We start from the raw sequence: 27,544 nt of genomic DNA on the forward strand, positions 1-27,544 counted from the left end.
GCTTGTCATGAAGTTTCACACGGATCATCTATGGTCCCCAGAGGATGAATCCTGCAGACTTTTCATCTAGTGCCACCGCCGTGAGCTGGACATTTGTGGATTTGAGAGGCATGTCTCAACCGCTATTCGATTCGATGTCATGAAATGTGGTACAGACATTCGTGTCCCCTCAGGATGAAGAGTAGTAACTTCGGTGATCCCTAAATGTTTCCACTGCCGCCATCATCAGGTCACACATTTACGCGGTCAGATAGTTTGGTTTTTACGACATTCTCATGAGCCCGAGCTGTACTGGTGTTTAGCGCTAATTGGCTAATGTTAGCATGCAAACGTAAGATGATGAACAGGGTAAACATTACACATGCTAAATGTCTCTGTGTACAGAGGACGTAGGACCTAGTATCTGAAGTTGGCTAATAGCATCTAACATTATCTGTCATAAGCTATTGACCAAGTATGGCGGTATTCGTTAAACCCCTTAGGGGACTGAGTTGGCAAATGTGGGTTTTACTACTCATGAATTCAGGTTTTTGTAAGAGGAAGATTGTGTTATTTCTTCTTTCAAAAGTTACGTAGTTTTCCTTTAAAGGTAGGATGTGAGGGATTTGAAAAAAAAAAAAAAATCAAGGTTTGTGTTTACAAACAAACAAATCACTAATTGAATGCGGTGGAAAAATCATAGTTGTACGTAATTAAGAGTAACTTCCTACTGTTTTGGGAATACCTGCATTACAGTAAATGTATGTATTTTGTATCATTTCAGGTGCTCTGTGTGTGTGTGTGTGTGTGTGTGTGTGTGTGTGTGTGTGTGTGTGTGTGTGTGTTCATGGATTGTGGTGCTGCAGGGAAACATAAAACATCAGGTTCCGCGTTGCGCGCCTTTAAGTTTTCACTTTTTCCACACAAGTTAGCTTCAAAAGAGTTGCTGTACCTGCTCCTGTTAGCAGCACAGTGTTGCTCCATTAAAGCTTCAAGCGCATGTACTTATCTTTACTGCAACACGGCCTTTCATACATTTCCTGAGGGAAATGGAAAACCACGAGTATTGATAAAAAGAAGGAACATGAAAGACTTTTCCAGGATTGTATCCTGATGCTGGGATCGACTTTCTTTTCTCAGGCGTTTCTCAGGCGTTGCTTTCATTTAAGCTGCCGTTGGTTGGCGTGATGGCAAGCAGTTTTTCATAATTGTGTCATATACTACAGCTGTCTTCTGTTTGTGCCATTACCCTGAAAGCACGACTTGTCCACCGGCAGCCCAAAAAGTTCAACTGCCAGTCATCACATTTTGAAGCCAAATACTCACAGCAAATAAAGTAAACAACTAAAATATTTATTAACTGAAGAATTATTATTATTATTATTTTTTTTTTTTACAGCAAACTCTTATCACGACACAGTCTTCAAGTCAAATGACACTTAACCCTTTGAGGACAATTAAGTGGGCCACTCTGATCTGAAGAAGAAACAATGAACAGACCTGCGGGGTTCCCCGGCCACGGTCCTCTATCAAAAACATGAACAAGCACATCAGGATCTAGAAGGTCCAAAATTGCTGCTTTTCAAAAAGTCAGACATTAAAGGAGAAACACAATGGCCTGCTATTTTTAGTAGGAACTGAATCAAGAACAACATTGTCATTTCCAACATTAGATTTTTTTTTTTTTTTTTTTTTTACATGTGTACATAGTTCTATTTTGTCTGGTTCTCGTGAGGAGATTTTTTCAGTTCGTACATGACTGACATGTGTCGGAGGGGGAAAAAAAATGGCTTGTCGGTGCAGTGAATAGTCTGTCCAAGCTCCTCGTCTGTTGGCAAAGACGCTTGGGTTATCGCTCATTCTGATTCCCGAAATCCGCTTCTGTTGACGCTTTCTAGTGAGGGACACTGACCAGAGATCTGTACATACACACAGGCTAGTCAAAATCGATAATGCCGTCCTAAAACAGTGAAAAGACATTAAGCTATGACAGACACTAAAAGGGTTAAGGCAAGAATAGAAAAATAAAGAAATAGTAAAAACAATAGAAATGTTGCATCTCTCTCATACTCGACTTAAAACACTCATTTCCTAAGAAGCTGTGGTAGTGAGAATTATTCACATAGTCTTGCTCTCTTTACAGAACCCTTCACTTTACACAGTATATACAGCAAAATAGAACCTATCCCACAAAAAGAAAAGTAAGTCCACTAAAATTAACACATTATTCATGAACACAATGATAATTAAAAAACTGTATAATTTGTATCATATCGTCAGTATGTAAAAACATTTACACACAGACTTGCAAGTAGTGTTTACAGCAGTCATTATATTTCATATCAAATCAATCAACAGAGCAATCTGAAAACCTTGCTTTAATTATCCTTTGTACAAATATCTGCTTTCGATTGCTGTGTTAAACTTTGATGGGTACAGATACCATTTACATCATTTTGTGTGTGCGTGCGTGCGTGTGTGCGCGTGTGCGCGTGCATGCGTGCGTGTTAACCTTGTGCACAGTTGCCAGTTTTAGTTTTGCGAGAGGCATTGTGACAATGCAGGAGCGAACACAGAGAAACGTTGAGACGAGACACGAGCAGATGCGGTGGCGACGAGTGTCGACACGAGGACATTGTGGCCCAGAGGTCAGAGCGGCAGCACACCTCGCCGCGCGCCACCGGCCCCCTCCAGAGGCTAAACAACCGGCATCCCCTTTCCCCAGAGTTTATGAAATGACCACCAAGCAATGCGCTCCGCGGATGACAGAGTAGTAAAAGTCTCTCTGTACTGTTTCTGTGAGGGATCACAAACACAAATAGAAACAAGAACTAGTTTGACATTAAATAACAGAAGGTCAACGGGAGGGGAATGGCGGAGATATTTAATTTCAACTCCAAAGACCAAGGTCACCCCTGACGCCGGTTCCATATAAATGTATCAGGTTTTTCCCATTTTAGCTTTTGCAGACTACGACACTTTCAAAATCTCACAACTGTTGCATTGCTCTCAGTACAAGACATTTTACAGACTGTTGTCATATTGTCATGGGGCTGCACAAAGGAAGATGAGGTGTACTAAACCTCAACTCGGAGTGAATGATCGTAATATTAAAACAAAAGCACAGGAGAAGTGACTGACGCACGTCTCCTGCTTCCCCCTGATCCTGCCTTCCTGTAAGTTGTGTTGTCATTGGACCCTGTTCATCTCTTGCGTCAGACTTGTCTCCAAGTTGCACTACGAGCGCATCTTGTTTTTGGCTATGATAGAAATATGCTGCTGCTCATGACAAAGACTAAGGTTTTTGTCTAAGAACAGAAAGTCATGTCATTTGGACCAGGCTTTAGCTTTTTAGTCAATCCTGACCTTGGTGAGGAAAACCTCCCTGAATAGCCCTGTCTTTTAGGGTTCCAACTGATTTAGATCTCTTCAAGTTAAAAAACAAAACAAAACTTTGACAAAACCAAATGAAGGGTTTATTTTCACCGTGAAGGACTATCTCAATCTCTGGACGCTGTTTTTCATTCTGAGGCAGCAAATGGATTCTTCTGAAGAAGGAAGGTGAGTCCTGATATCTTGGGCGATGCTCATGGTGAATAAAAACCAGAGACGAAGGTTGAAAGCGTAGAGAGGATCAGAACCAGCTTTGTAAAGAAACACCAATTATTCTTCTACAGAAATCATTTTACCTCTACTTCAAATCAACTGATTGTTGAGTGGTTTTATAACAAGAGTTTACTGAATAACTCTTTCACCTCACCAGAATGTGAACCTGGCATAACAGATTTTTACTGTTATCAGGAAATCCTTTCATGGTCGAAGCATAATTCATGGCCACAACACGTAAGTTCACTTTTCAGAGTCTGTGCCCACTCAGTAAAATTTTGACACCATATTAGAGATTCCCTCAAATTTCTTGTAGGTAAAAAAAGAAAAGGACCTAAAAAGAGAACAACAGTGGTGGACACACGGGGCGATGACAACGACACTTGAGGGAAACGTTAGTGCGACAAGTTGGGGGAAAATGTAAAGAGGTTTAGAGGAGAGGTCAGGGAAATAGAAAAAAGGACAGGAGGGCAGGGCAGCGTCACAGCTGTGAACGTACGAACTGCAGCGGGAAAAGCACCAGAGCTCTCCTGCCTTAATAAGCCTGGCAGTCTGTAAACAGATTTGACACTTGGTGACCTCCCGGCATACTCAAATCCGGGTCTCTGCGACTTGGCTTTAATTATCCACGGTCTCTATTTTTCTCTCGTTTCACGTCTCGCTGCCGCACTCTGCGTGCGCCTTACGGTTTCAGGGCTGAGGAACCCCGGGAGACGCCAGAGGAGTCAAGCCCGGCGCGAGCTCTGCCCGTTTGATCACCAGCTTAGGCCTGGCGCTTGTTCTGGCCCGCAGGGTTCCGTCGTGCGCCGCCACACTGCTTCCACGTGCTTTTCATGTCGCGACTGTTGTTGGTACACACAACTACCTGGCAGTCAGCCCTGTCAGAGAGGAGACACTGCGGCTGAGGGGAAGTGTTGGAGACGGAGGCTTTAATGGCTCAGCAGGGCAGACGACAGCTAAGTCCCAGTTCAGAGCCTGCCTCCTCTGAAGGATGTGGCTTACGAAGGTGGGTCATTTAAAAGACTGAAAACTAGGGTATGCTTGAAATGAACTACTTTGTAGAAAGTGTCATCCCACTGCGTATGAAGGCAGTGATTGTACCTGTTCTTAAACACCCGGCCAAATCACTGCTCGACGTGAGATTGTCTGTCTCGGAGAGTTACAAAAATGTTTGATGCTGCCCCGGCAACGCCACGAGAGGATTTCAGATGCTGTTTGATGGTCCAGCAAGCCCTTGGTTCAAAACACTCTGACACATCAAGGCTGCACCTCCTTTTCCAAATGACATGGTCTAGCCTCACAGAGACTAAAACTGATGGTGCGTTCAGGTGTTAATCACAAAAAAAAAAAAATCAAAACTTCAGCTACACTTGTAGTATTGAGAACAACTTAATTATGAAACTAACACATTTCAGCCTATGGCTTTGACTTTGGCAAGGCCCACAGGCCAGACTACATCAGTCAGAACCCTTATTTTTATATCAGTAACTTACAAGTTCACCACCAAAGGACGATGCATTTCAAAGCCACGTTGTCAGATCCATTAAAAAAGGACAAGCCTGTAGCCTGATGTAGTTTCTGAACTGGGAGCAGCAAAGAGCAATGGCATGTTGTATTAATTTTTTTCAAGTTATGCACTGTTGATTTGTTTCATACCTTTGCATGTTTGGCCAGAGAACCATAAATCTATTGGTGCAGCGGAGTAACTTTAAATTAAGAGTTCGATTTTTCACCCGTTTCCCACAGACTTGATTTCTGAATTAGTCCGAAAAGAATTTATTACACAGCTATTTGAAAAATATCAATAAGGGAAATCATGCGGACACCAGGATTTGACGTCACCACACTATGACACCATAATGGTGTCATCATGGGTAAGCTAAGGGTAAGGTTTTTGCCAGGGTAAAAATATGAAAAATATTTGGTGAAAGGAGATGAAAAATGCCACTCCCACGAGGGAACTTGGCGCTGAGATGGAAACGGAACCCCACAACATCTGTGTTTAAGGTAATTTTCTTTACTTTCCAAGGTTTTGGTTCAACATTAAAGTACCTCCTGTTTCAGTAACAGAACATTGCACTAAAAGAGGATGCGTCACTTCTGATTACCACAACAATGGATGTTTGTGACCACTTCCTATGGGATTACCAAGCAATAGCGAGCCTGTGTTAAGGCAACAGAGACTGCTAGAGCACCACAACATCTGCCCAGTTGTGAATGGAAACAACACAAAGACATATACACAACACAATGACTGTTGTGGCCTCAGTCTCCTCCTGAGCCACACACCCTCACACACCCACACACACACACACACACACACACCCACACCCACACACACACACACACACACACACACACACACACACACACACACACACACACTCTCACTGTTTTTTGACAGAGTCACGGCATTGAAGCACAGCCTCAACACCCCAGTCTGTCCAGTGTGTGTTTGTTTTTTTCCGTGCGCACACTGGCATGCTCGTGTGTGCGTGAGTCCGTCTTATGAATCCCAGGGGCGAGTCGTCAGATGGAGGAGGGGGTGTGGCAGTCCCGTGGTGAAGGAGGAGGACGGTAGGAGGAGGAGGGCAGGAGGAGGAGAGCTTTAGTTGTTCTGAAGGCAGTCGAGATCCACCGAGCAGCAAACATTCCCGTTCTGAGCGGCGCAGCATGAAAGGACAGGAAAGAAGTGTATAACGTATTAAATATACTGTAGTCTATCATAATATGCTGTAAATATTGAATGTAACAACACAATTCAGAGCCTTGCTGGCTATAATCCGTCAAAATATAGAGCCGTAATGCAGAGGGAACTTGTGATGTTAACATGATCTCTGCAATATCAGTAAAAGGTCAGTTTTACACAAATTACAGAAGAACACACTGTTTTTTCCCCGTACCACTACCAGTCATTCATTTTCAGGATTATCTGCCATGCTTTTGAGAGATCCACCTCCGAGATTTATGCTGCCACTCTAGTGCATTGGAAGCGAACAGAATTTAGGATGTGTGGCTCCAAGCGACTACAAATTTGAGAAATTGAACAGCAATATGTCTTTCCGCAGACAAGGTCTCAGTTACTCTGGATAATCAGCAGGCCTGTCTGTCACAGGGTCACACTTTGCATCGGAACTGCTTTCTACTGAAAAATAGTCCCCCATAAAAAGCGTTTCAGGGGCCAGCACCTCAAAAGCTTTGCACAGAAACTATCTGCATGGCTCGATACTTTGGTTATCAGGAAGGAGGATAGATCACTGACCAGGGTCATGGGGTTTGTGCCCTCTGACGTGCGAGAGGCTCGCATTGTCCTTACAGCTGATAGGTCTGATGATATTCTAAACTTTTCTCGTAGTCTACAAATCCCATGAAAAGACCAAACTAGCAATGAAATAATCGTATTCACGAGTATGTCTGTTGTTATCTACGTATCCAAAGCCGGACGTGTTATTCCGCTGTTCCAAAACTATTGTCCAAAAACCACATAAAAACACAAAGTGAGCAACACCATTGCACCAAGTGACATGTTCCTTCATTACCATGAACATGGGCGCTGTAGTTTATTTTGAGTTGACCCCACATAAACTGTCCTCCTGCTTTAAATACTCACTAGAGTACAAAATGCGGATTAATCAGTTGCTGAACAAATACACTGTTAATTCTTGTCACAGTAACATTTGCGAAAAACCGCAGTGTCCCACAGTTTTAGGGAAATAACTTAAAAAAAAAAAAAAAGTATATATTTGTGACCTGTTTTTAAAGCCTTATCTTTTAAGTTAATCCAAAGTTTTTGAAGTGACCAACCAATCACAGAGCAGTAGACAAGTACAAGCACAGCAGGCTTGAGCTCCGACAATAGCTACAGCCACTTGCTATGACTGCAGAGCATGTGAGTGTACCTGTTGCTGTAGTTGGCTACTACGTTATGTTGAGCTAAAAAAAATGTTGCAAATGCCCACAACGTCTACTGATACAGTTTACGTAACCGCTGCAGAAAATAATCAAATGCGATTTTGATTATGTTTTGGGTGCATCTGTTCTATGTGCTTCTTCTAGCTAATTTAAATTCTGATTGCTAAAAAAAAAAAAAAGCAGAGAAAAGAAAAAAGAAGTGTGGGGTCAACAGATTATTTTTACTAAATGTATGGAGATGATCTGAGTTAAGGTGACATGTTCCAGACACAGTGATCTGCATATTTTGTTCTTTTAAGAATAAATATGCCTTACATCATCTGTGACAGTCAGGTTTTCAGATTTTTTTTTTGTATTCATCGTGGAAGGCAGACAAACAGATGTTACATATCCTCCAGCACACATTAGCTAAACCTGCTGTACTCCAGTTTCCACCTCCAAGAATTTTCTGCAGTAACAATAGCCTGTAATGCCTCCAGGTAACACTGTGAAGGCATCGAGGAATTTAAAACTGACATAAATATGAACTGAATCAAGCCTCTGCAACTGCGTGATATTTTTACATTCCAAAACTACATGTGCACCGGTCTAGTTGCAGGGATGGACAAAGAACAGATGAGGTAAAAGCACTATCGCAGCTCCAAAACAGGCTTAGCATGAATTATTTCTTATAATACTGAAGTAAAACAAGTACAAAAAAAAAAAAAATTCATAATTTTGTGAATTTGTGGTCGGGCACTTAAATAGCCACAGCAGTTTGAAATCAAACATGGATGCTGCACAGTAAAGCAAACCTTTCTTTGGCCTACCTTACACTTGCAGGTGGTGCAGGGTGAGCTGGGCATATGCCATGTATCTCCACTGAGGCGGGCGACGCCTACAGGGTCCCGGCACGTCTGCCGGATGTCATACGACAGGTTGTCGGCCAGGCAGGGGTCTTTGACGCAGCGCGGGCAACACTCACCCTCCGCCACCGCCGTGTACTCGCACATCAGCACGGGGCAAACCAGAGGCCAGCAGTCCACCTCCCCCTCCTGCAGAGGCACAAGGAGAGAGAGAGAGGTAAAAAAAAAAAAAAAAAACGAAAGGTGAAAGAATTGTTACTGGGTGTATTGGTTTTTGCATGTGAATCAGATGATCTGGCGACTGCAGTTACAGCTCACACACTGATTTGTTGCCACATCTCTAATTAGAGAGGTGGCAATTATCTGAGCCCTCCACACACACCGCAGAGCAGCAGATTAGGGCCAGGTATTAAACAAAGCCCAGCTCTGAGCTTCATGTTAATGAGGAGATTTTGTTTGTCTTCATTTATGTCATGTGTTTCTTCTAGGAAACCTGTTTCACCACCCTCAGGGATTTAAGAGGAAGTTCAGCTCTCGTTTCTGCCGGCAAAACACATGCAGCGCCGTGTGAACGTGTGTTGCTGTGTACGGACCATGCAGCGGCACTGCTGGCAGCCGTACAGCCAGGACGCCCCGCTGCGGTAGAGTGTGCGGCCACTCTGGTCCAGACACTGGCTGCTGGGCCTGTTGTCGCAGCCGGGACAGCAGAGCAGATCCTCGTCCGGGTCTCCACAATCACAGGGTCTCCTCCTGCAGTAAGTCTGCCCGTCCTGCACAACAAAGGTCACAGCGGTCAGGAAGCAAACAGACTTAGGTTATGATGGCGTCCGCGACATGTCTGGGTGACTTCATAGAAATGGTGCCGATAAAGACTTTCAGCCCCACATTGCTTCATATCCTGGGCTGTAAAGTACATCCCCATAGCCTCCACGAGGAGGAAGGCCTCCAAAGTGCCCCACCTTTCAACAATACAAAATAAAACAAAATACAAAAAAAAAAAAAATATATATATATAAAAATGAAATAAGGAGCTTATAAAGACACAACACTGATGTGCACAAATATAGCTTGAAATCTTTCCTGAGTGAAATTTTCCCTTTGTTGCCCACACTGTGCCTCACTGTCTCTGACAAACAGGGGAAAATTCCAGTCAGTACCATTTGGCAACAAAAGTACAGCCTCATGTATTCACAGAAATGACCAAGATGCTGCTAGAGGGGTGCCAGACTGCTTAAAATAACATTACTGGTTGTATTTGAGAACCCTGTCTCGCCGTGGATCCTGCCCATTAGTATAAATGACGTGCCTAATGTTAAAAGTCGCACTCGCACACGCCACAAAGACTTCAGCCAATGGCCAGCTGGCCACTGACGTGCACCTGCGTTCTTCACCTGTGTGAGAGGGGATTCTCACTGCTTGCTTGTGAAAAAGAAAAATTGGAAAACAAAAGGCAGGGGTCAAAAAAATGCTGAAGATTTTCCTCATCATTGAAAAGTGTGCTCACCCTGTGGTCGACTGTTGCTCAAACTGAAAGCTTTCATCTGCTTTCATCGGTCGGTTACAGTGAAGCATTCAAGGGGTCTCCTAATGCCCCGGATGTTGTTTAAGAGCCTTTCCATCGCGGAAAACCACACAATCCTGGAGAGAGGGCTGAATGCTTGGCATTTTTCAGCCAGGAAAGTGGTGCAAATGTTGAAACCCAGTTATAATCAGAAAGCATATCAGTATCAGGATTTAAAGACCCCTATTAGACAAATCCGAGACAATGGGAGAAGATCAAGGTGCATGTCTGAAATCTCTCTCAGACACAATTAGGGAGAGCTAGTTAACAATTTTGCATGTTGGATCAATTAGGCTGACTATTCAAGACGAGTATACTTGAGGAGGATTTTAATGTGTTGTAGCAAGTCTCAAATCTCCAGTTTATTAGAACGGTGAACGAAGCAATAAAGTATTAGAAGTTTGGCGTTGTGGGCTGGAATACAAAGTCAAATGCAACAGAATCTGCCGGATCTGCAAGTCTCTCCAGCCACCGTGCCCCTGGCTCTCCGGCTCCACCCGCTGAAATCTTTATGGGCCATTTTACTCGGCACAGCCAGCACTGTCTGGCCTGGGAACGACAGGGTAATGGAGATGTAAAAATGTTACATAAAATGGCCGTTAGAAAATGTATGGGGGTCATAAAATCATTCCGCATACCATTAAAAGGGCAATACAGAGCCAATGTTTTATCGATGCATATTGTCCTGCTACAGTAACTGCTGAGTCCCAGGGTGCCAGTATCAATGGTCTTGGTCTTTACAGTTACGGCCCTGGACTTGCTGGGAAATTACTGCCAATTGCATCCTGCTGGCAGGATATATGAAGACAGACTGTTCATTTGAAATTCCAGAAATAAGACCGGGCCTGCGTGCCAGTGCCGCACTGTTGTGCGATCCGAAACGACATCATTACTGCTTTGTTATGGCAACTTTGATGAGAACAGTTTTATGGTGACTTTGATGACTGCGGATTATTATTATCATTATAATTTTTATCATTAGGTGTGACTTTTTTTTTTTTTAGCACAGTCCTTGGAAGAGTTATTCCTCTCCAGAATAGGGTTTTTTTGAGTAATTTAATTCCGGAGCCCTTGGTCCCTTTGGGGTCACTTTTGCAGAATGCTAAAACTAATTCTACTATTGAACTGAATTTTCAGTTTTCAGTCTCCTTTACATGTTTCTTTTGTGAAAGTTGAAAAGGGACGATGTTTTCTCTCAAGTTTCCAGCTTTTGTTTCATATGCTAGCGTTTCTACAAACTCTTTCCCTCGCTGCCCACCTCTATCTTTTTCACTTGCCCTGTCTAGCTTTAGCCTCTTATTTACAATTTTCAAACATATCAAACCAATCAACCTCCATCTCATCTTCAAAGTAATTGACAGTTTGAGTATAGTTTGCTCATGAAAAATATTTTTTTCATTTTCTTGAGTCCCTATAATATCTGACCAGGGGAGCTTTGATTTCTCTCTCCCTCATCACGAACTACAATAATGTTCCGGCTTTCTCACAACCCCCAGGTCAGCGGTTTTCAGTGTTGGTCCCGAGAGCCCCGATCACCACCTGTTTACATTCAGTGTGCATCTCACACCTGACTCGACTCATGATTCAACGGCTAGAATGAAAAGCAGCAGGGTTGTGGATCCTCAAGGTATCCTGAGCACTGATCCCCACTGTGAGCGGAGCATCTCACTCTTCCACGATGAATACAAAAACATCTGAGAACCTGACTGTCGCAGATGATGTAAGGCATATTTATTCTAAAAAGAACAAAATATGCAGATCATGGTCAGGAACATGTCACCTTAACTCAGATCATCTCCATACATTTAGTGACCCCACAGTTCTTTTTTTTTGTGCTTTTTTTCCCACCAATCAGAATTTAAATTAGTTAGAAGAAGCACATCAAACCTAAAACATCTCATTCTCAATTATGTCTCTTTTCTAAGCTCAGCTATCTTTACGCAATGGGTCTGCTGTTGCCAGACCCGGCAAAAGCTCTTGTCTCTGAATTGGGAAATTCCCTTTTCAGTGTATATAAATTCCTATGTTTATCGGCAGCTGACATGAAACAAATATTTAGTGCTTCATCCCATTTATTAACTTGTGGCAAAGCCAGTTTTTCCTGTTTGTTTATGTCACTTCTGCGAAAAAGTCTGTGAAGCATAAGAGGGAATACTAGAGATACAAAATGAAGATAAGATAGTAGACACACTGCATACACTGATTAAAATGAGTTCAGCCACAAAGTATCTGTTAACACATCATAAAAGAGCTGCAGACATGTACTTATTATGTTTGTAAAATACACAAAGGTAAAACCACTGACAGGTGAAGTGTATAACATTGATTATCTTATTACAGTGGCACCTGTCAAGGGGTGGGATACATTATGCAGCAGGTGAACAGTCAGTTCTTGAAGTTGATGTGTCGGAAGCAGGAAAAACGAGCAAGTTTAAGGACCCGAGTGACTTTGACAAGGGCCAAATTGTGATTACTAGACAACTGGGTCAGAGCATCTCCGAAACGACAGGTCTTGTGGGGTGTTCCCAGTATGCAGTGGTTAATACCTACCACAAGTGGTCCGAGGAAGGGCAACCTGTGAGCCAGCAGGTCATTGGCGCCCAAGGCTCACTGCGCGTGGGGAGCGCAGGTTGGCCCGAGTGGTTTAACTTCACAGAAGAGCTACTACAGAGCAAATTGCTGAAAATCGTAATGCTGGCTATGATAGAAAGCTGTCATAACACACAGTGCATCAGAGCTTGCTGTGTATGGGGCTGCGTACCCACAGGCCGGTCGGAGGGCCAATGCTGACCCCTGTCCACTTGCCGAACGCGCCTACAATAGACAAATGAGTGTCAGAACTGGACCATGGAGCAACGGAGGAAGTTGGCCTGGTCTGCTGAGTCACGTTTTTCTTTTTTTGGGTCGTATGTGCGTCATTCACCCGGGGAAGATATGGCAGCAGGATGCACTTTGGGTCCTGGCATTCAGATTGATGTTACTTTGACATGTACCACGTACCTAAACATTGTTTCAGACCAAGTACAGCCCCTTCATGGCAACGGTATTCCCTGATGGCAGTGGCCTCTTTCGGCAGGATAACGCTCCCTGCCACACTGCAAAAATTGGTCAGGAATGGCTTGAGGAATGGTTCAAGGTTTTGACTTGGCCTCCAAATTCCCCAGATCTCATTCCGATCAAGCATCCGTGGGATTTGCTGGAAAAACAAGGACGCCCCACCTCGCAACTCACGGGACTTGAAGGATCTGATGTTAACATCTTGGTGCCTGATACCACAGGACACCTTCAGAAGTCTTGTCGAATCCACTCCCTGATGGGTCAGAGCTGTTTTAACAGCACAAGGGGTGACCTACACAATATTAGGCAGGTGTTTTTAATGTTGTGGCTGATCGGTGTAGACAAAATGTCAGCAAAACAGCTGTAAACTATAGTGGAAATACGGCTGCTGAAGGACAGACTGCTTGAAAACGCTCTGCTTCTAAAACGCATCCAGTGGACAAATGATCCATGGCGGAGCCGTGAACCGAGAAGCAATGCAGCAGAGGATGTGCACATTCAGATGGTTATCTGTCACATGAACTGGACCAAAGTTCAGGGCATGCAACATATGGACTCCTTGCAGATGAAGCATCGTGCAGAGGGAGCCGCTGCAGGATGTGAATAATGGAAGTCCCTGAACCAGCATGTTGGCAACACAGTTTACACACAGTTTACACACATTATGGCAGAGGAATGCAAGTGATTTGGCTGTGTTCACTAACAAGTGTTGTAAAGTGTTGTTGTAAATGTCATAGCTCATGATGCAGAAATATAGTAGAATTCGTCTTAGTTCACCCTTCGTATTTACTAGGGCAGTTCATATGAAACGTCCTGGCGGTTAACTCCGTCATTTTATTCCAAATAACCCTCTGTATCTATTTTGTATTAATCTCACTCACTGAGGCTCACCTTCGCAAAGACAAATCTGATCAATATCTCACTTTCCTGCAGCCACAATGCAATGCCTCATTCTTACTCCTGAGCATAGAAATGAGTTGTTAAAGTGCCACAAGCATTTGTCAGAACGTAATGCATTCTAATGACAAACTGAGGTGTTTTCTTCCTTGAGTCGACCCCGTACGATGCTTATTTTTGCTCCCCTGAGGTCGGGATGATCAGAAACGTCTGATACTTTTGTGTTTGTTTCATCAATATTCATGCAGATGTTTGCCAAATCAACCCCATACAGTCAATTACATTTGCGGGTGCGTGTCTTCGTGCGTGTAGTGTTCAAACAGTGACTATATTGGAAGCCATAAAGTCAGCTGGCTCCTCATCGCTAACTGGTTTCCCGGAATATCGAATGTATTTCATACAGGTAAAGTAAAGTAAACTGATATAATTTCTGTAAAAATCAGAGACTGTCAAGGAATTTAATAGATATTTTGCGTATCATGTATTGGTGATATTCCACCTAAAATCTGTCTTTTGAGTATCAAACGGTTTGCAGACTTGAAAGTGGCAGTTTAAGGTTTGTATTTTGAGAGATTTTCACATATAAAGATGAATCAAACATTGTTGAATCCATACTTCATACGTATTCTTTGCAACATGTACGTACACATGTCCTTGGTAGTCTATTTCCTTCACTATAACTATATATTAACAGCTTAATTACAGCAGGTCATGGACGTGAGATAGAGTTTTAGATCACAGCCACGATGAAAACCCTAAGTTAAGAGCCTCCATCAGGTTGTGAGCACCAGTACGACTCAGTGTAGTGGATTTATGAGTGGATGGCTCCTCTTCTGTACCTTGCAGGAGCATATAGCGCAGCGGTCAAAGCTGAGCTTCCAGTCTTCCCCGTTGCGTCTGATGCCGTCTTCCTGTGGGCAGTCGCCGCTGCAGCCCGGACCAGATGTACACACGCAGTCGTAGCCTCCCGGGAGGTTGACGCACACACTGTCGTTCCAGCAGGTGTGCGTCTGCAAACTGCACTCGTCGATGTCTGGAAGACAAAGAGTAAGCCCTGGTAAACGACAACTCGTCATTCGCCGTACAAACGTGGGAATCGAGTTTTGTGTATGTGCAAGTGTGTGTATCGCAGTCCTGTCAGTCTTCTGGACACACAGTACAAGGCAGGGCCCAATGAATTTTTCTGCGGAAAACTACGATCAATGAGAGGCGGAAGTTTCAACATACAGCATCTGAAAACAAGCAAACACAGACTGCAACAGCATATTTACATTTATGCAAATCTTAATACACAACCCTGTCTTCCTAAAGAAATTCATACCATATACTACTCATTTGCTTTCCAAATAGACTTTGGAAGAGTCATAATTCATGTCTTACAGTATGTTCCCTGGCAATTCATTTAATTCCCAAGGAATTATGTCATTCTTCATTCAGAGCTGCAGTGTTTGACAAAACACATGTACTACATCACAGGATGCGGTGTACATCGTTACTAACTCTGTGGTAGATATGGTGAACATCTACTTTTAAATCTTCTATGTCATCACATTATTAGGGAGCCCGGCAGGTATCGAGCATAATATCTGTAATAATTTGTGATGTGTTCAAATAAATATTTCAGGCCCCCAAGTTGAGTGTGTTAGGAGCCGGCTTGCAGCTGTGTTTTATTATAGATGTTTCTTCAATTTATTTAATCAAATTAATAGTGTAGATTTCCTTCTGTGCACTGTATTACACTCATGCTGCTATGTAATGGAGTGCAAAATAAACACTGATCATGTGACATATGTGGATATAATGCCTGTTTCGGGTTTTGACTGTTAATCAAAACATGGCATTGTCTTTCTCATCCCATACAGATATTACAGTTAAGGTCAAGTAGATTGTTTTTTTTGTGTGTGTCATAATTAAGTCAAACAAATTATTTAATTTATAATTTGAGGGAAGAAATTAGGTCATATATTACACCCATACCCTGCATACACAAAGATCATACCTTGCATACTGGCTTTCCTTTATCAGCTTAGCACAGGGAACCGGGTTGCCAAAGGTCTGTCACTAGCTTTTTTATCAAGCCATGACATTTAACTCTCTTTATCCTCACGAAATGGGAGCTGTTCTGAGAGCAAAGTCCAAAGTCCCTTAAAAGTCCCCTAAACAGTAGCTCTGCTACTAGTGTTGCACGAACGAGTCCGTTGCGCCTGTTTTTGTTTGTGAGTTTAACTCTAACCATGCTCTCACTGTGAGCAACGTGGTCAACAGGTCCATTTACTTTATACACAGCTGACTGAGATGGGACACTGTTGAGACCGGCAGCAGGTGTAAAAAGTATGATTTCGACAGCTCCCCGTTTCCCTGCTGGTGCATTATGTTTGACTTTCACTGAACAACATTCACATAAGGCTTTTTAGGACATGTCAGACTCAGGTGTGCATGATCAGACTTGGCTCAGCTGTCATATTTCTAAGCTGTACTTTGCCACTCTCAGGTGTACTCTGAGCTTAATGCTAACGTAGCAAGTTAAAATGCTCAAAGGAAAAACGCCCGTGGGCGTTCAACCTACTGTTTTCTATGTGAGCCCGCTCGTAAGTGATGGCGAAACGCACGTCAGCATCAGTTGATGCGCTGCACATCACGGGGCACGCCACCATCCTACGTCCCTACGTTGATACTCCACAAAAACAGCAGTTTCCCCACATGTTCGAATTTGATCCTCGGATTGTCACATAGCTGCTGTACTTTGACTACTTCTGTCTGCCGGAGCACAGCCAGTGTGTGCGACAGGTTTTCAAATTGCATGTGTGAAGTTATGCTGTAGAGAGTGAAACCTGAACTTCAGGGTTCTGTTCCAGAAGTAAGAAAACTTAATTCAAACTCCTTTTGACGTTTGTAATAACACAAGCTACTAAACATTCTGGCTTGGAACAGAGCTTTTCTGAAAATTGTGTCTTGTGGCTTAGTTCATGTGTTTAGATAAGAACGGTAATTTAAAAAAAAATAAAAAATCTAATATCATTGTTTATTCAATATCTCGACGAGCCCCATTTCCCATAAGACCTAGACCATCCGGGGATAAACGTCATGGCTCAATAAAGCAGGTGAGTCCGGCTGAGGGGAGACGGTTCTTTCAGACATGTCTGTACTAACATCAAGGGTGGACTGAAGTTTTTAGACAGCAGAGATTCCAGCTCAGAAGCTTTAAAAAAAAAAAAAAAGAGTGCTGGTAAATTTTACAGGAATGGACGAAACCAAGTTAAGATGACGTAGGTACCCACGCTGGCTTGCTTGAGCCTCTGGCCCGAGTTACTCACACTGTGAACATCCGTGCAACATCAATTTTTGTTGATGAGTGGTGCTCAGCAGGCAGACCATACTCGGGGTGGACATGAAGCTTTGGTCAATGCTGTGGCCCGGCCAGGCACAACAATACACTGTGACAGTGCTGAAAACACACTCGAACTGGTTGCAGCATCAAGTTTGCTGGATACAGAGAGAGGAAAACTGCTCAGCCGGGAATTTATTGTGCCTGCGACAGGCTATTTGCATACACTAAATGAAATCCCCATCAGCCAGTCAGACATACTGTACTTTTGCTGCTGAAGGATTAATGTTCTTCATGCTACGTTCAACACTGCCACAAGCTGCCGCTCGCAGATGAAGCGTGCTGTTACATGTAGGCTGTGAAAGATTGTCTTACAGCGAGGACACAAAAGCTCCGGCGGAATCCAGCTGAGCAAAGCCAACCACATGAAAAACTTAGACTCACACCTACATGTGCTGTTAAACAAAGCACTAATCCTGCAGTGTATGTACATGACAATTCACATTCACGCAGGCATAGACACATACACACGGGCACATGAAAAAAAATAAATCTCTATAACAGCTGTTGGCAATTAGGAGGCATCAGAAAGCTCAGTATTTTGTGTATTTAAATTGTATTTCTTCGGTATGTCTCCAGGCGGCCCATATGGAGAGGTCATGTACATCACAGAGAAAGAAAAAAATGATCCATAAGCACTGTCATGCAGGGAGACAGTGGGAGTTTCTGGTGTATTATCCTCATCTTTAGGCACATCTGTTTATTAAAGCCACCTGTCTCTCCCTAAAGCATTAGGCATAATAAACCTGTTTTAAGATGCAGACCATGCAGCCCCTCAGTCAAAGCAATAAAGAAAATGGACGGCTGCTTGCAGCTGCTCAGGTCTTCACCAGAACAATATGCAATGCAACACAGTGCAACAAAATACAGTGTAATGAAGCGTATTGCATGGCAGCATAGCTGACTCAACGCATTGCACCGCAGCGAGACAGAACTTAGAACACGACGAAATCCGACATGAGAAAACACAAAGTAACCTAAAACAACACAGCATATTGTGACAACTGAGCACAACCTACTGTAATCTGTTGTAACACTTTAATGTTCCAATGTACCATCCTGGAATGTTATGACGTGATGTATTGTAACACAAGTTACTGTAAGAGTCTTAATGTGTCCCATTATAATGCTGACATATTGCAACAATGCATTGTAACACAGAAAGAAACCACAAACCAAAATTCAGGGCAACACACACACACACACGCACACACGCACACACCTACACACAGCACTGCACAACAGAAGACACAAAAAAGGACAAGATGAGAACAAAACACACTATTATGCAATCTAGCTTAAATTTAAAAAAAAATCTTTCTACTGTGTACTTCAACTGCAAGGTTTTTTACTCGTGCACGTCCCACTGGTTCAATTTCTGAACCTGAACTAAGCTCCTTCAAGAGAATAGAATGCTAGACAATAAAACTACGATGGCTGGATGGATGGATGGATGGATGGATGGATGGATATATGGATGGATGGATGGATGCATGGATGGATGGTTGGATGGATGGATGGATGGATGGATGGATGGATGGATGGCTAGATGGATAGATGGATAGATATATAGATGGATGATAGATGGATAGATGGATAGATGGATGCTGGATGAATGGTTGGATGAATAGATGGATGGATGGATGGATGGATGGATGGCTAGATGGATAGATATATAGATGGATGGATAGATGGATGGATGGATGGTTGGATGGTTGGATAGATGGATGGATGGATGGATGGTAGGATAGATGGCTAGATGGATAGATGGATAGATATATAGATGGATGATAGATGGATAGATGGATAGATGGATGATGGATGAATGGTTGAATGAATAGATGGATGGATGGATGGATGGATGGAATGCAGGTTTATGGAAAAGCACATTTACCGGAGTTTCTAGTGTCTAATTTTTACCCCTGTCTGCTGACTACACTGCTTATCTGTACATATATTCTACATGTAGGGAGGAGAAAAACAAACAATAATGGACTTTATGGACGTGAAGTGAAGTGTCCATATGATCGGACGTTCGGAATAGCCCTCTCATGTCCAAACTGGGAGAGTGCACTTAGATAAAAGACGATCAGAGTCACGTGTCAAGCGGCAGGATGCCCTGATAGCAGCACAGCCAGTTGAGTCCATGTACCCACCGTAAATAGGCACCAAACACTACAATGAAGCACTTCATTTGAAAAACACAACAAATGCTTTTAGTGGAAGGCCGTTTTCACAAGGCACATTTCCACCGACACGGAATAATTCCCCAATTTGCTTTTGTGGCAAAACACAGGATATTAACACTTGACTTTAAAAAGTTTGTTGTTTTCATCAACCCTTTACCATACCCTTAGGATTTTTAAATCAAATCTTCGGTTTTTACAAAAAATTGTATGTTAAAGTGATGCTTTTGGGCTGTTGATTTGCATCTGAAACTGTGCATAGATTTTTGAAATGTCCTTGTCGCAGAAAAGCCAAAGCAAACAGAAAACAACCACCTAAGCTCTTTGCCAGATGTGATTATGTACGTAATTAGAGACATACACAGACTTTCTGCTTTTTCAAATTATCCTCTTGTGTCTCACAATTCTCGTCCAAGGTGCTCTCTACTATCTCCTGCATGCCCGCCACCTGCTCTTGGCCGACGTATTGGTGTGTTTAACCGACCAGTGCCACAACTCTCTGCTTCGAGGTGGCTCTCTTGTTACAAAATGCTACTTTCTGTTTGGCTGACTCATGAGAGGCTGCCGGTTGGATATTGTGGAGGGGGAAAAAAATGCTGTTAAACTGTCATTTGTACTTACTTCCCCTGCTGGCTTCCAGCCTAACACTGCATAGAGGGAGGAGAAAAAGCTGGTGGATGTGCTGTCACTGCTACAAACACTTGTCTGGTTAAGGAGCGGCGCACATACGGTACACAACACACACATATTCACATTATGATTCACACTTGTATTTATGCCGTAAAGTCTAGAAAAGCAATGTCATTAATGGCATCTCTTAATGACACACAAATAACTGCTTCCACTAATCACATAGTATAAATCATACATCTAGTCAGAATATGTTTGTTGAAAGCCTTTGATCACAGAGCACAAGAAAGCAAGTTATGGTCCAATTAGTCTTGACTGATGTGAGTAATGTCTGTCATTTGCTGAAGATGTGAGTTATGTGTTGATCTTTTTTAATGTTATGATACCATCTTTTAAATCATTCTGATGGCGTACATTTTTGTTTGTAAGAAATGAGACAACCCGAGTGAAAACTGGTGCAGTCTGCCTGCCACTCGAAAGGGCATTTTCCATCCACCTTTTTTTATGCAGTTTTTTTTAATTAGCCCGTGGAAATGGTTTAAATTTAAATTAAAAAAAAAAAAAAAAAAGCTGAAATATTGCTAAAAAGGTTTAGACAATTAACCGAGTTAATAAAAGTGGGTGTATGGACAGAAGCAAAATGTATTTAAGTGCAATGGAAACGGACGTAGCAAATAAACGAGTTATATGAGGTAAACATTTCTCATGACCTCAAAGGCGAACGATTGGCAGCAGGCGAAAACATCACGTCTGTGCGGACCAATGAGTAGACTGTAACCTTCCACAAATTAATAAATGAAACAAACATAAATGTCATATTTCCATCATGTTTTCATTCATCTGAGGTTTGACTGGTGCCCTTTTAACTGCGTCATCCTGTTCTGGCCTTTCTTTTCTGCAATGGTTTAATGGCACTGGAGAAGAGGCACCACCAGCTGTATATTTCGATGAACCGAAACAGCATCTTTTGGGTATCAAACACTTCACCCGTTTATGCTTGGAAGTTGGTGCTGAAAAGTTTGTAGCTTTCTCTTTACTGGAAGGCGGAAGTTACAGTCAGCTTGGATTCACTGTTACATTTGATTCAAATGGTGGCCCAACAAAAAAAAAAACATCTCAAATCAAATTGTCCATAGACACTTCTCAGACCGCTTCTGCAGCATAATCCACCTCTCTGCCATTGATTTTTACACTAAGTATGCTCCAAGAATTAGATGCTTCCCCGGTAATTAGCTAAATACGCTACTTCTGGTGGAGCTTAGGGGCTATAATATGACACAGAAGTAGTGTATTAACCTCCGTTGTGTAGAAACTATGAATGTTAAAAAGAGACTGAACATGCGGACCACAGCAGAGAAGTGGATTATGCTGCGGGAATGATTATCCGTGGAAGTTTTGATACTATATTTTTACCACTGGAGTCCAATTTTTAACTACTTAAATCCAGGCTGACTATAGCTCCCACCATCCACATAGGCGCAGGCCGCAAGCCTTTCATATACACATTCGGAAGCCGGGGTTTTTGATATGCAGCAGATAGCTTTTTGGTAGAGTATTACTTGAATATTACCACTAAGGGAAATCCACTTAAACTGGTGTAGTTCAGTACATTCCATTTTTATTTCTACTGAGCCCCTCCCTCTCAACACGCCTCGTTGCCCTGAATACTTTTGACAACCTCGTGAGATCAAAAACTTTGGTGTCTAGTTTTACATTTAGATGTTCAAAGCTACTGTTGTTGATATTCCTCAATAATTTTGTATCTGGCTTATTTTCGGCTCCTGAAGACCTGATAATTGCTGTCTGTGTTTTCTCTTTTCTATTGATGGATTTGTGGTAAAGATTTGACTCGGAACCATTATATAGTTCATCTCCACTAAGTCATGCGTGTAAGAGGTTTATTAATAGAAAAAACATTAATTATATTTTGCAGTAGAGGCTGTGATGGCCTATGGGTTGAATCTAATTTAAAAGATTTAAATGTCTAATTGGATGATGAGCACACAGTACTTTGAGAGAGAAAAGGAAATCACAAGAGCAAAACATTTTTGACTGGTGACTCTGCCTCTACAGATGTTCTGGATGGTGTTCAATCCGTGTAACAATATGACGAGAAGCTGCTGTAAAGTGAAGTCAGACAAAGGCGGTACATCTGTCTATCACCTTCCTCAAGGAGTGAGTTTGAGTGAAACCACTCCCTGGGGGAATGTGCTGAAATCACACCTCTCCCCCCAGACTAAGTGAATCAAGCCAGACTGCTGATGTCGAATTTAGACTTAAAGGGTTGAGTGAAAGCAAAAGCACTTCGCTCAGCCAAGCGCTCCTGTTTGCTGGATCCATTACAACCTTATACTAGTGCATAGGCAGAAATTACAGCAGTGTCTTGGTTGAAGGGATATTTAGATATTCCGAGCGATTGTTCTCACGCAGGCAGAACGTCATGTGTAATATGCTGAACCATCGTAAAATCGTGATATTCAGGTAACGTCAGTGCCAGGAATCGGTAAGAAGCTCTGTTTTTTTTGTTATCAGCAAATATTCCCACACCACCGCACTTAAGTAAGATGGTGACCATGTTAAGTATGATACCGGCTAAAGATTAGGATGTTAGGGTTGTCTTTGTGAGCTTGTTAGCCTGTTGAAGCCAGCATTTATCTCAAAGCACCGCTGCACATTAGCCTCAGAGAGCCGCTAGCATGGCCATAGACTCTTAGTCTTGCTTTAAAATGTCATTGTTTTTTCTAACAACATCTAAATGTCAGTTTTGTCAGTGTGAAGCAGGTGATAACTACGTGTTAAAGTACAGCCATTTAAATGCTGATGAAACATCTTTTCATCTGCAAATCAACATATAAGTGTTTACTTGACACTTAAGTCTAATTAAGAGATTTACAACCATAGCGATCATCCAAAAAACGTTGCTATGAAAGTCGGTTTCTTTCTCTCTGTTTCCTAACCATGCCTTCACACTAGGACCAAAGAAATCAAAGAGTCACAGAGCTGCAAAAAGATTTGGACACTGGAGCGTCCTCAGTTTGTAACAGGCGCTTCTCTCTCGTGTCGAATTTAAATTAAAAAAGAAAAGAAAAAAAAATCTGATTTTGGTGTGAAATATTCATCAGAGGAAAGTTTATGACATCAATGACTTAAAAGGACACTTCGTAAAATCGGATATCGGCAGTAGAACGGTTACACCGGTTAGGACAAGACATGGATTAACAAAGCGCTTAAATCAGATCAAATAGGCCTATCAAACAATTTTTAAAAAAGGTCCACATGGAAAGTGTAAGAAGCACTTGAAGTTGATTTCATCTATTCATAGCCTCCTAAAATGTTTTATACGACAGAGCAGCAGAACCAATGTCTGGTTGTGGGAATGACAGTAGCAGCAACCATGCTGGAGTCACTGCTGAAACATTACCGATTTTTCTTTTTCCTTGTTTTTAAATTTTGCTATGAAATGGGTTCTTACTTGTGAGCAATGGCATAATAAATCATCAAAATCATGCCATGATATACGAGGAAAAATAAAAGCAGTGGAAATACTGTACTTTCTTGTGGTTCCTAGAGTCTCCAAAAGTAGAACGGGAGGCAGAGCCTTCAGTTATCAGGCTCTTCTATGGGAAACCATCTTGCAGTTTTGGTCCGGGAGGCAGACAACCTCTCCACGTTTATGAACAGGCTTAAAAAACCTTCCTCTTTGATGAAGCTTATAGTCAGGGCCGGCTCAGGCTTGGCTTGAACCACCCCCTAGTTATGCTGCTATGGGCCTAGACTGCCGGGGGACTTCCCATGATGCACCGAGCTCCGAGGAAAACCGCCTACTGCCCCCCCCATGATCTCTCAACCCAGCCGGTAGGGGCTGACGGCAGCCCACCATGAGCCGGATTCTGTTCAAGGTTTTCTACCTGTTAAGAGGGAGTTTTTCCTCGCAGTTATCGCCAAGTGCTTGCTCACGGGGGAATGTTAGGTCTCTGTAAATAATATGATAAATAGTACGGTCTAGAACCTGCTCTACATGAAAAGTGCCCTGAGATAACCCCTGTTATGATTTGGGGCTATATAAATAAAACTGAATTGAATTGAATTGAAATACATGGTCTTTTTAAAACTTTGTTACTGCATGAGCCCTTTAACATTCAATAGCATTATGAAATGCCCCCAGTCGCTGAAAATATTGCAAATTAGTAACAGAGTTGCTTTCAGTGTGAATGCGTGGTTATCCATTCAAACAGAGCAGATATAGGAAGTTGCTAATTGATATTAAAGTTAGACCTTTCACTGTACACTTCCGCTCTTTGCACCCGCAACACTGTTTTGACACAGGAAACACACAAGCCTGGTGTTCCTCTATTTTCGTCTTTAACTCTGCCTCTCCATCCTTTCGGGTTTACACGTGGGGGGAGGGCACACGACACAAACATCTAACAGCGGCACGAGGCTGATGTGCGCTCCTCATGAATATCCCATTAAGGGCTGCGTGTGGGTTTCACTCTGAGTGGTTAGATCTCGAGCTGTGAAGGTGAGAAGACCTCTGATTAGCTGCAAACGCAGATGCAACCCACCACAGCCCGTGCCTACGTCTTACACGCTCGATTTTCAAACAGGATAAATGGGACAAACAATAACAATTAAGGAATCGTGTAGGAGACCAGAGTTGAAAAAGTCTTCAAGAGGGAAGCCAGGCAGCGACAGTATACAGACTTCCTGAGTACTTGAGCAGAGAAAGAGAGAGAGGGGGGGGTTTCTAGTAGCTAGGCAATGGGCATACAGAGGCTGAGGAACTGGTATTTCAAGCAGTGATAAGGATGTTTTCAATTCAGTGTATGCTCACCGATGCAGGAGCTCCCATCGAGCAGGTAAGAGCCATTGTCATGGAAACCACTTCTGCATTCACAGTGGTACCAGCCGGGCAGGTTGACACAGCGGGAGTGGTTGTGGCACTCAATCAGGCCCTCTGCACACTCATCGATATCTGAGGACACAAACGCACATAGTGGCATCAGTATCAGCCTAAATTATTTTCTCCTGGCAATGAACATGAACCTGAAACTTCAGCTCAGTGGTGTCATTTTCTTATTATTTCTTTTTGCCTTTTCTTTGAACTGCGCCAGTTGCAACGGCGGAGGTTGAACCAATCAGAGCAAACTGCCCACACTAGACAGCCAACATCTCCGCAGTCTGTCTGCCACAGCAGGGATCAAAGTCTTTTAGAAATCACACCATTTGCCAGCGGAGTTGTTTCCTTCTTGCACTTGTCTATTTCTTCTTCCCGCTCATTCTGCCATTTCTACAAAGCTTGCTTTGTGTCTGGCATGTGCTGTGCATACACATACCTAGCCCAGAGGCGTTAGGTCTTTGCTCTCTCAAATCTCTCTCATCCATTATGTATGGTGTGAGCCCCTGCATCTCTCTCATCTGAGGCTCTCTCACTCCTGGCTGTAAGACCTGACCCGCGCACACACCCTGACGGTTAAAGCTCGGCCATCAGTCACACCTTCAATCACCTACCGTAAACGCCAGCCATAGCAAACAGGGAAAGGTAGCGAGGGGATGCTCATTAACGGTCATGTCTGTGTGTGTATCTCGTGTTGTCGCCGAGGGAGGAACATGCCGTATCGCAAGCATATCATCAAGAGAAAGTGCAGTAGTCTGTAGCTTGACCAGCAGGTTTTTTCTTTTAACGTTACGGTTTGTAAGAGGGTTTTTATATGCCAGCGAGGGGTCGCAGAGTCTTATCAGATTATAAACTAACCACGTCCTCTGTCAAATTCAGTAAAAACATGAAAAGAGACCAAACTATTTTTTTTTTTGCGACATCCACCACTGACAGACTTATTTCCCAAGCTGACTGTAAGTGTTTAAAATTCATACGCTTGTTATGAAGGCAGTATAAACAAAGACACAAGTGAAGTGACATCTTGCTCACAGATGGAGTTGAGATTCAGTAGCTTCAAAAGCTACTCATATTCTACCAAATCTTACTTACTGCAGCTGTATCATTACAGTAGTAATGTTTTTTAACCTGGAGTTGAATGAGAATATCAACATCAGTTTCATGTCTAGTTATTTATATGCCTTCTACTTGGATGTGTTGTGGTTAGCTTGCTAGCTAACAGGATATAACATAAAAACAGGACTAGCTCGTCCTAAAGTTTTTCCACAAAAACTTTACGTGCATTCACGCGTATTAAATGTAAATACGCGTGATCTCCAACAATTTGATATTTATGTGCATGCACGTACGCAAGCACGCACACACATGCACACACGCACACACACACACACACACACAATCAGATGCAGACCAGTTTGTGTCCATCAAAACAAGGAGGGAAGTGTTGAGGTCACTGTAGATTAACTTCGAAGGGCTATGCAGAAGTATAAAGATTCAAACCTTTTTCCCATTAGTGGGTTAAGATGTAACAGGACATTTTGAAAAAATAAATGATTAAAAAGTTGACTGTAATGTTGTTTGTCTCGTGTTAATGATCATTTATCTATTGACGGCTTAAGTAAATATTCCATTTCATAAAAATATTTCTGAAAAGATTATTCTGTAATTTTTTATCAAATTGTTATATTGTATACTTAGTTTTTATACTGTAAAGTTACATGACTTTAGTAACAAACGCAGATACCACCCTGATGAAAGTTAGATGTATGTGGAGGAATAAAGTACTGCATCTTGGAGAATATATATTTAATTCTAATATATAGCACTCATATATAGTACCTTGTTGTTAGGTACCATAGCAATAAACTCGGCTTTGAAGAGTTGTGTAACTTGTTTAATTTAGATCGACCTACATTGAAGCCAAAACCCACTGCAGCTGTCCCCACCACATTCTATATTGTTGTATAGAGAAAAAACACCGTGAGAGCAGTTCCATTTGGCATCAGCGCGTACCTACAGTTTCTCCATCCATAAAAAAAACAAAAAATAAATAACCAAAGTCGCCTTCTGATCTTGAGTTATGAGAACATTTGTGTTGCTGCAGCCCTTTTGTGAAAGCCACAAGTGATACCTTCGCCCCGGTCTTAAGAGCACACACACACACACACACACACACACACACACACACACACACACACACACACACACACACACACACACACACACAAACACACACATATTTATTTTTTGCACAGATAAAAGGGCGACTCGTTTAGCGGTGCGTGCAGCGCTTGTGCCATTGGGCTGGTGCGCTTGTAGGTAATAAGACGTGACAGCTGCAGGGAGGGCTGCCCTCTGTCAGCCTCTCAGGTCAGAGATCCAGTCAGAGACCCACCAAAAGATTCCCTCTCTGACATCCCACTGAAAGATAGCGAGATTAGAGGCGACTGGTGGCTGAGAGAGGCTGACCCTTCGACAAAAGAGCAGTGCTGAGCAGGTGCATTGAGAGGGCAGAATGTCCACGTGCTTGGGCTGTATTACAGTGCGTGCTGAAGTTGCGGCACGCAGTAGCGGTTTAATCCAGTAGCG

At 42.7% G+C, this 27,544-nt stretch overlaps 1 protein-coding gene across 1 annotated transcript in view; it reads right to left on the bottom strand.

Annotated features, from left to right (window-relative positions):
- Window positions 1-5,908: 5,908 nt before the first annotated feature.
- Window positions 5,909-27,544, bottom strand: part of LOC120795795 (protein kinase C-binding protein NELL1-like) — a 240,812-nt gene continuing 219,176 nt past the window's right edge. The window contains exons 16-20 of the mRNA XM_040137971.1: window positions 24,893-25,033; window positions 14,697-14,890; window positions 8,936-9,112; window positions 8,307-8,531; window positions 5,909-6,244 (exon numbers count right to left, since the gene is read on the bottom strand). Of these exons, the coding sequence (XP_039993905.1) occupies window positions 6,194-6,244; window positions 8,307-8,531; window positions 8,936-9,112; window positions 14,697-14,890; window positions 24,893-25,033 (788 nt within the window). The 3' untranslated portion in view covers window positions 5,909-6,193. The remainder of the gene's footprint in view (window positions 6,245-8,306; window positions 8,532-8,935; window positions 9,113-14,696; window positions 14,891-24,892; window positions 25,034-27,544) is intronic.

This window comes from Xiphias gladius, chromosome 1 (assembly GCF_016859285.1).
Source record: "Xiphias gladius isolate SHS-SW01 ecotype Sanya breed wild chromosome 1, ASM1685928v1, whole genome shotgun sequence".
NCBI classification, from domain to species: Eukaryota; Metazoa; Chordata; class Actinopteri; order Istiophoriformes; family Xiphiidae; genus Xiphias; species Xiphias gladius.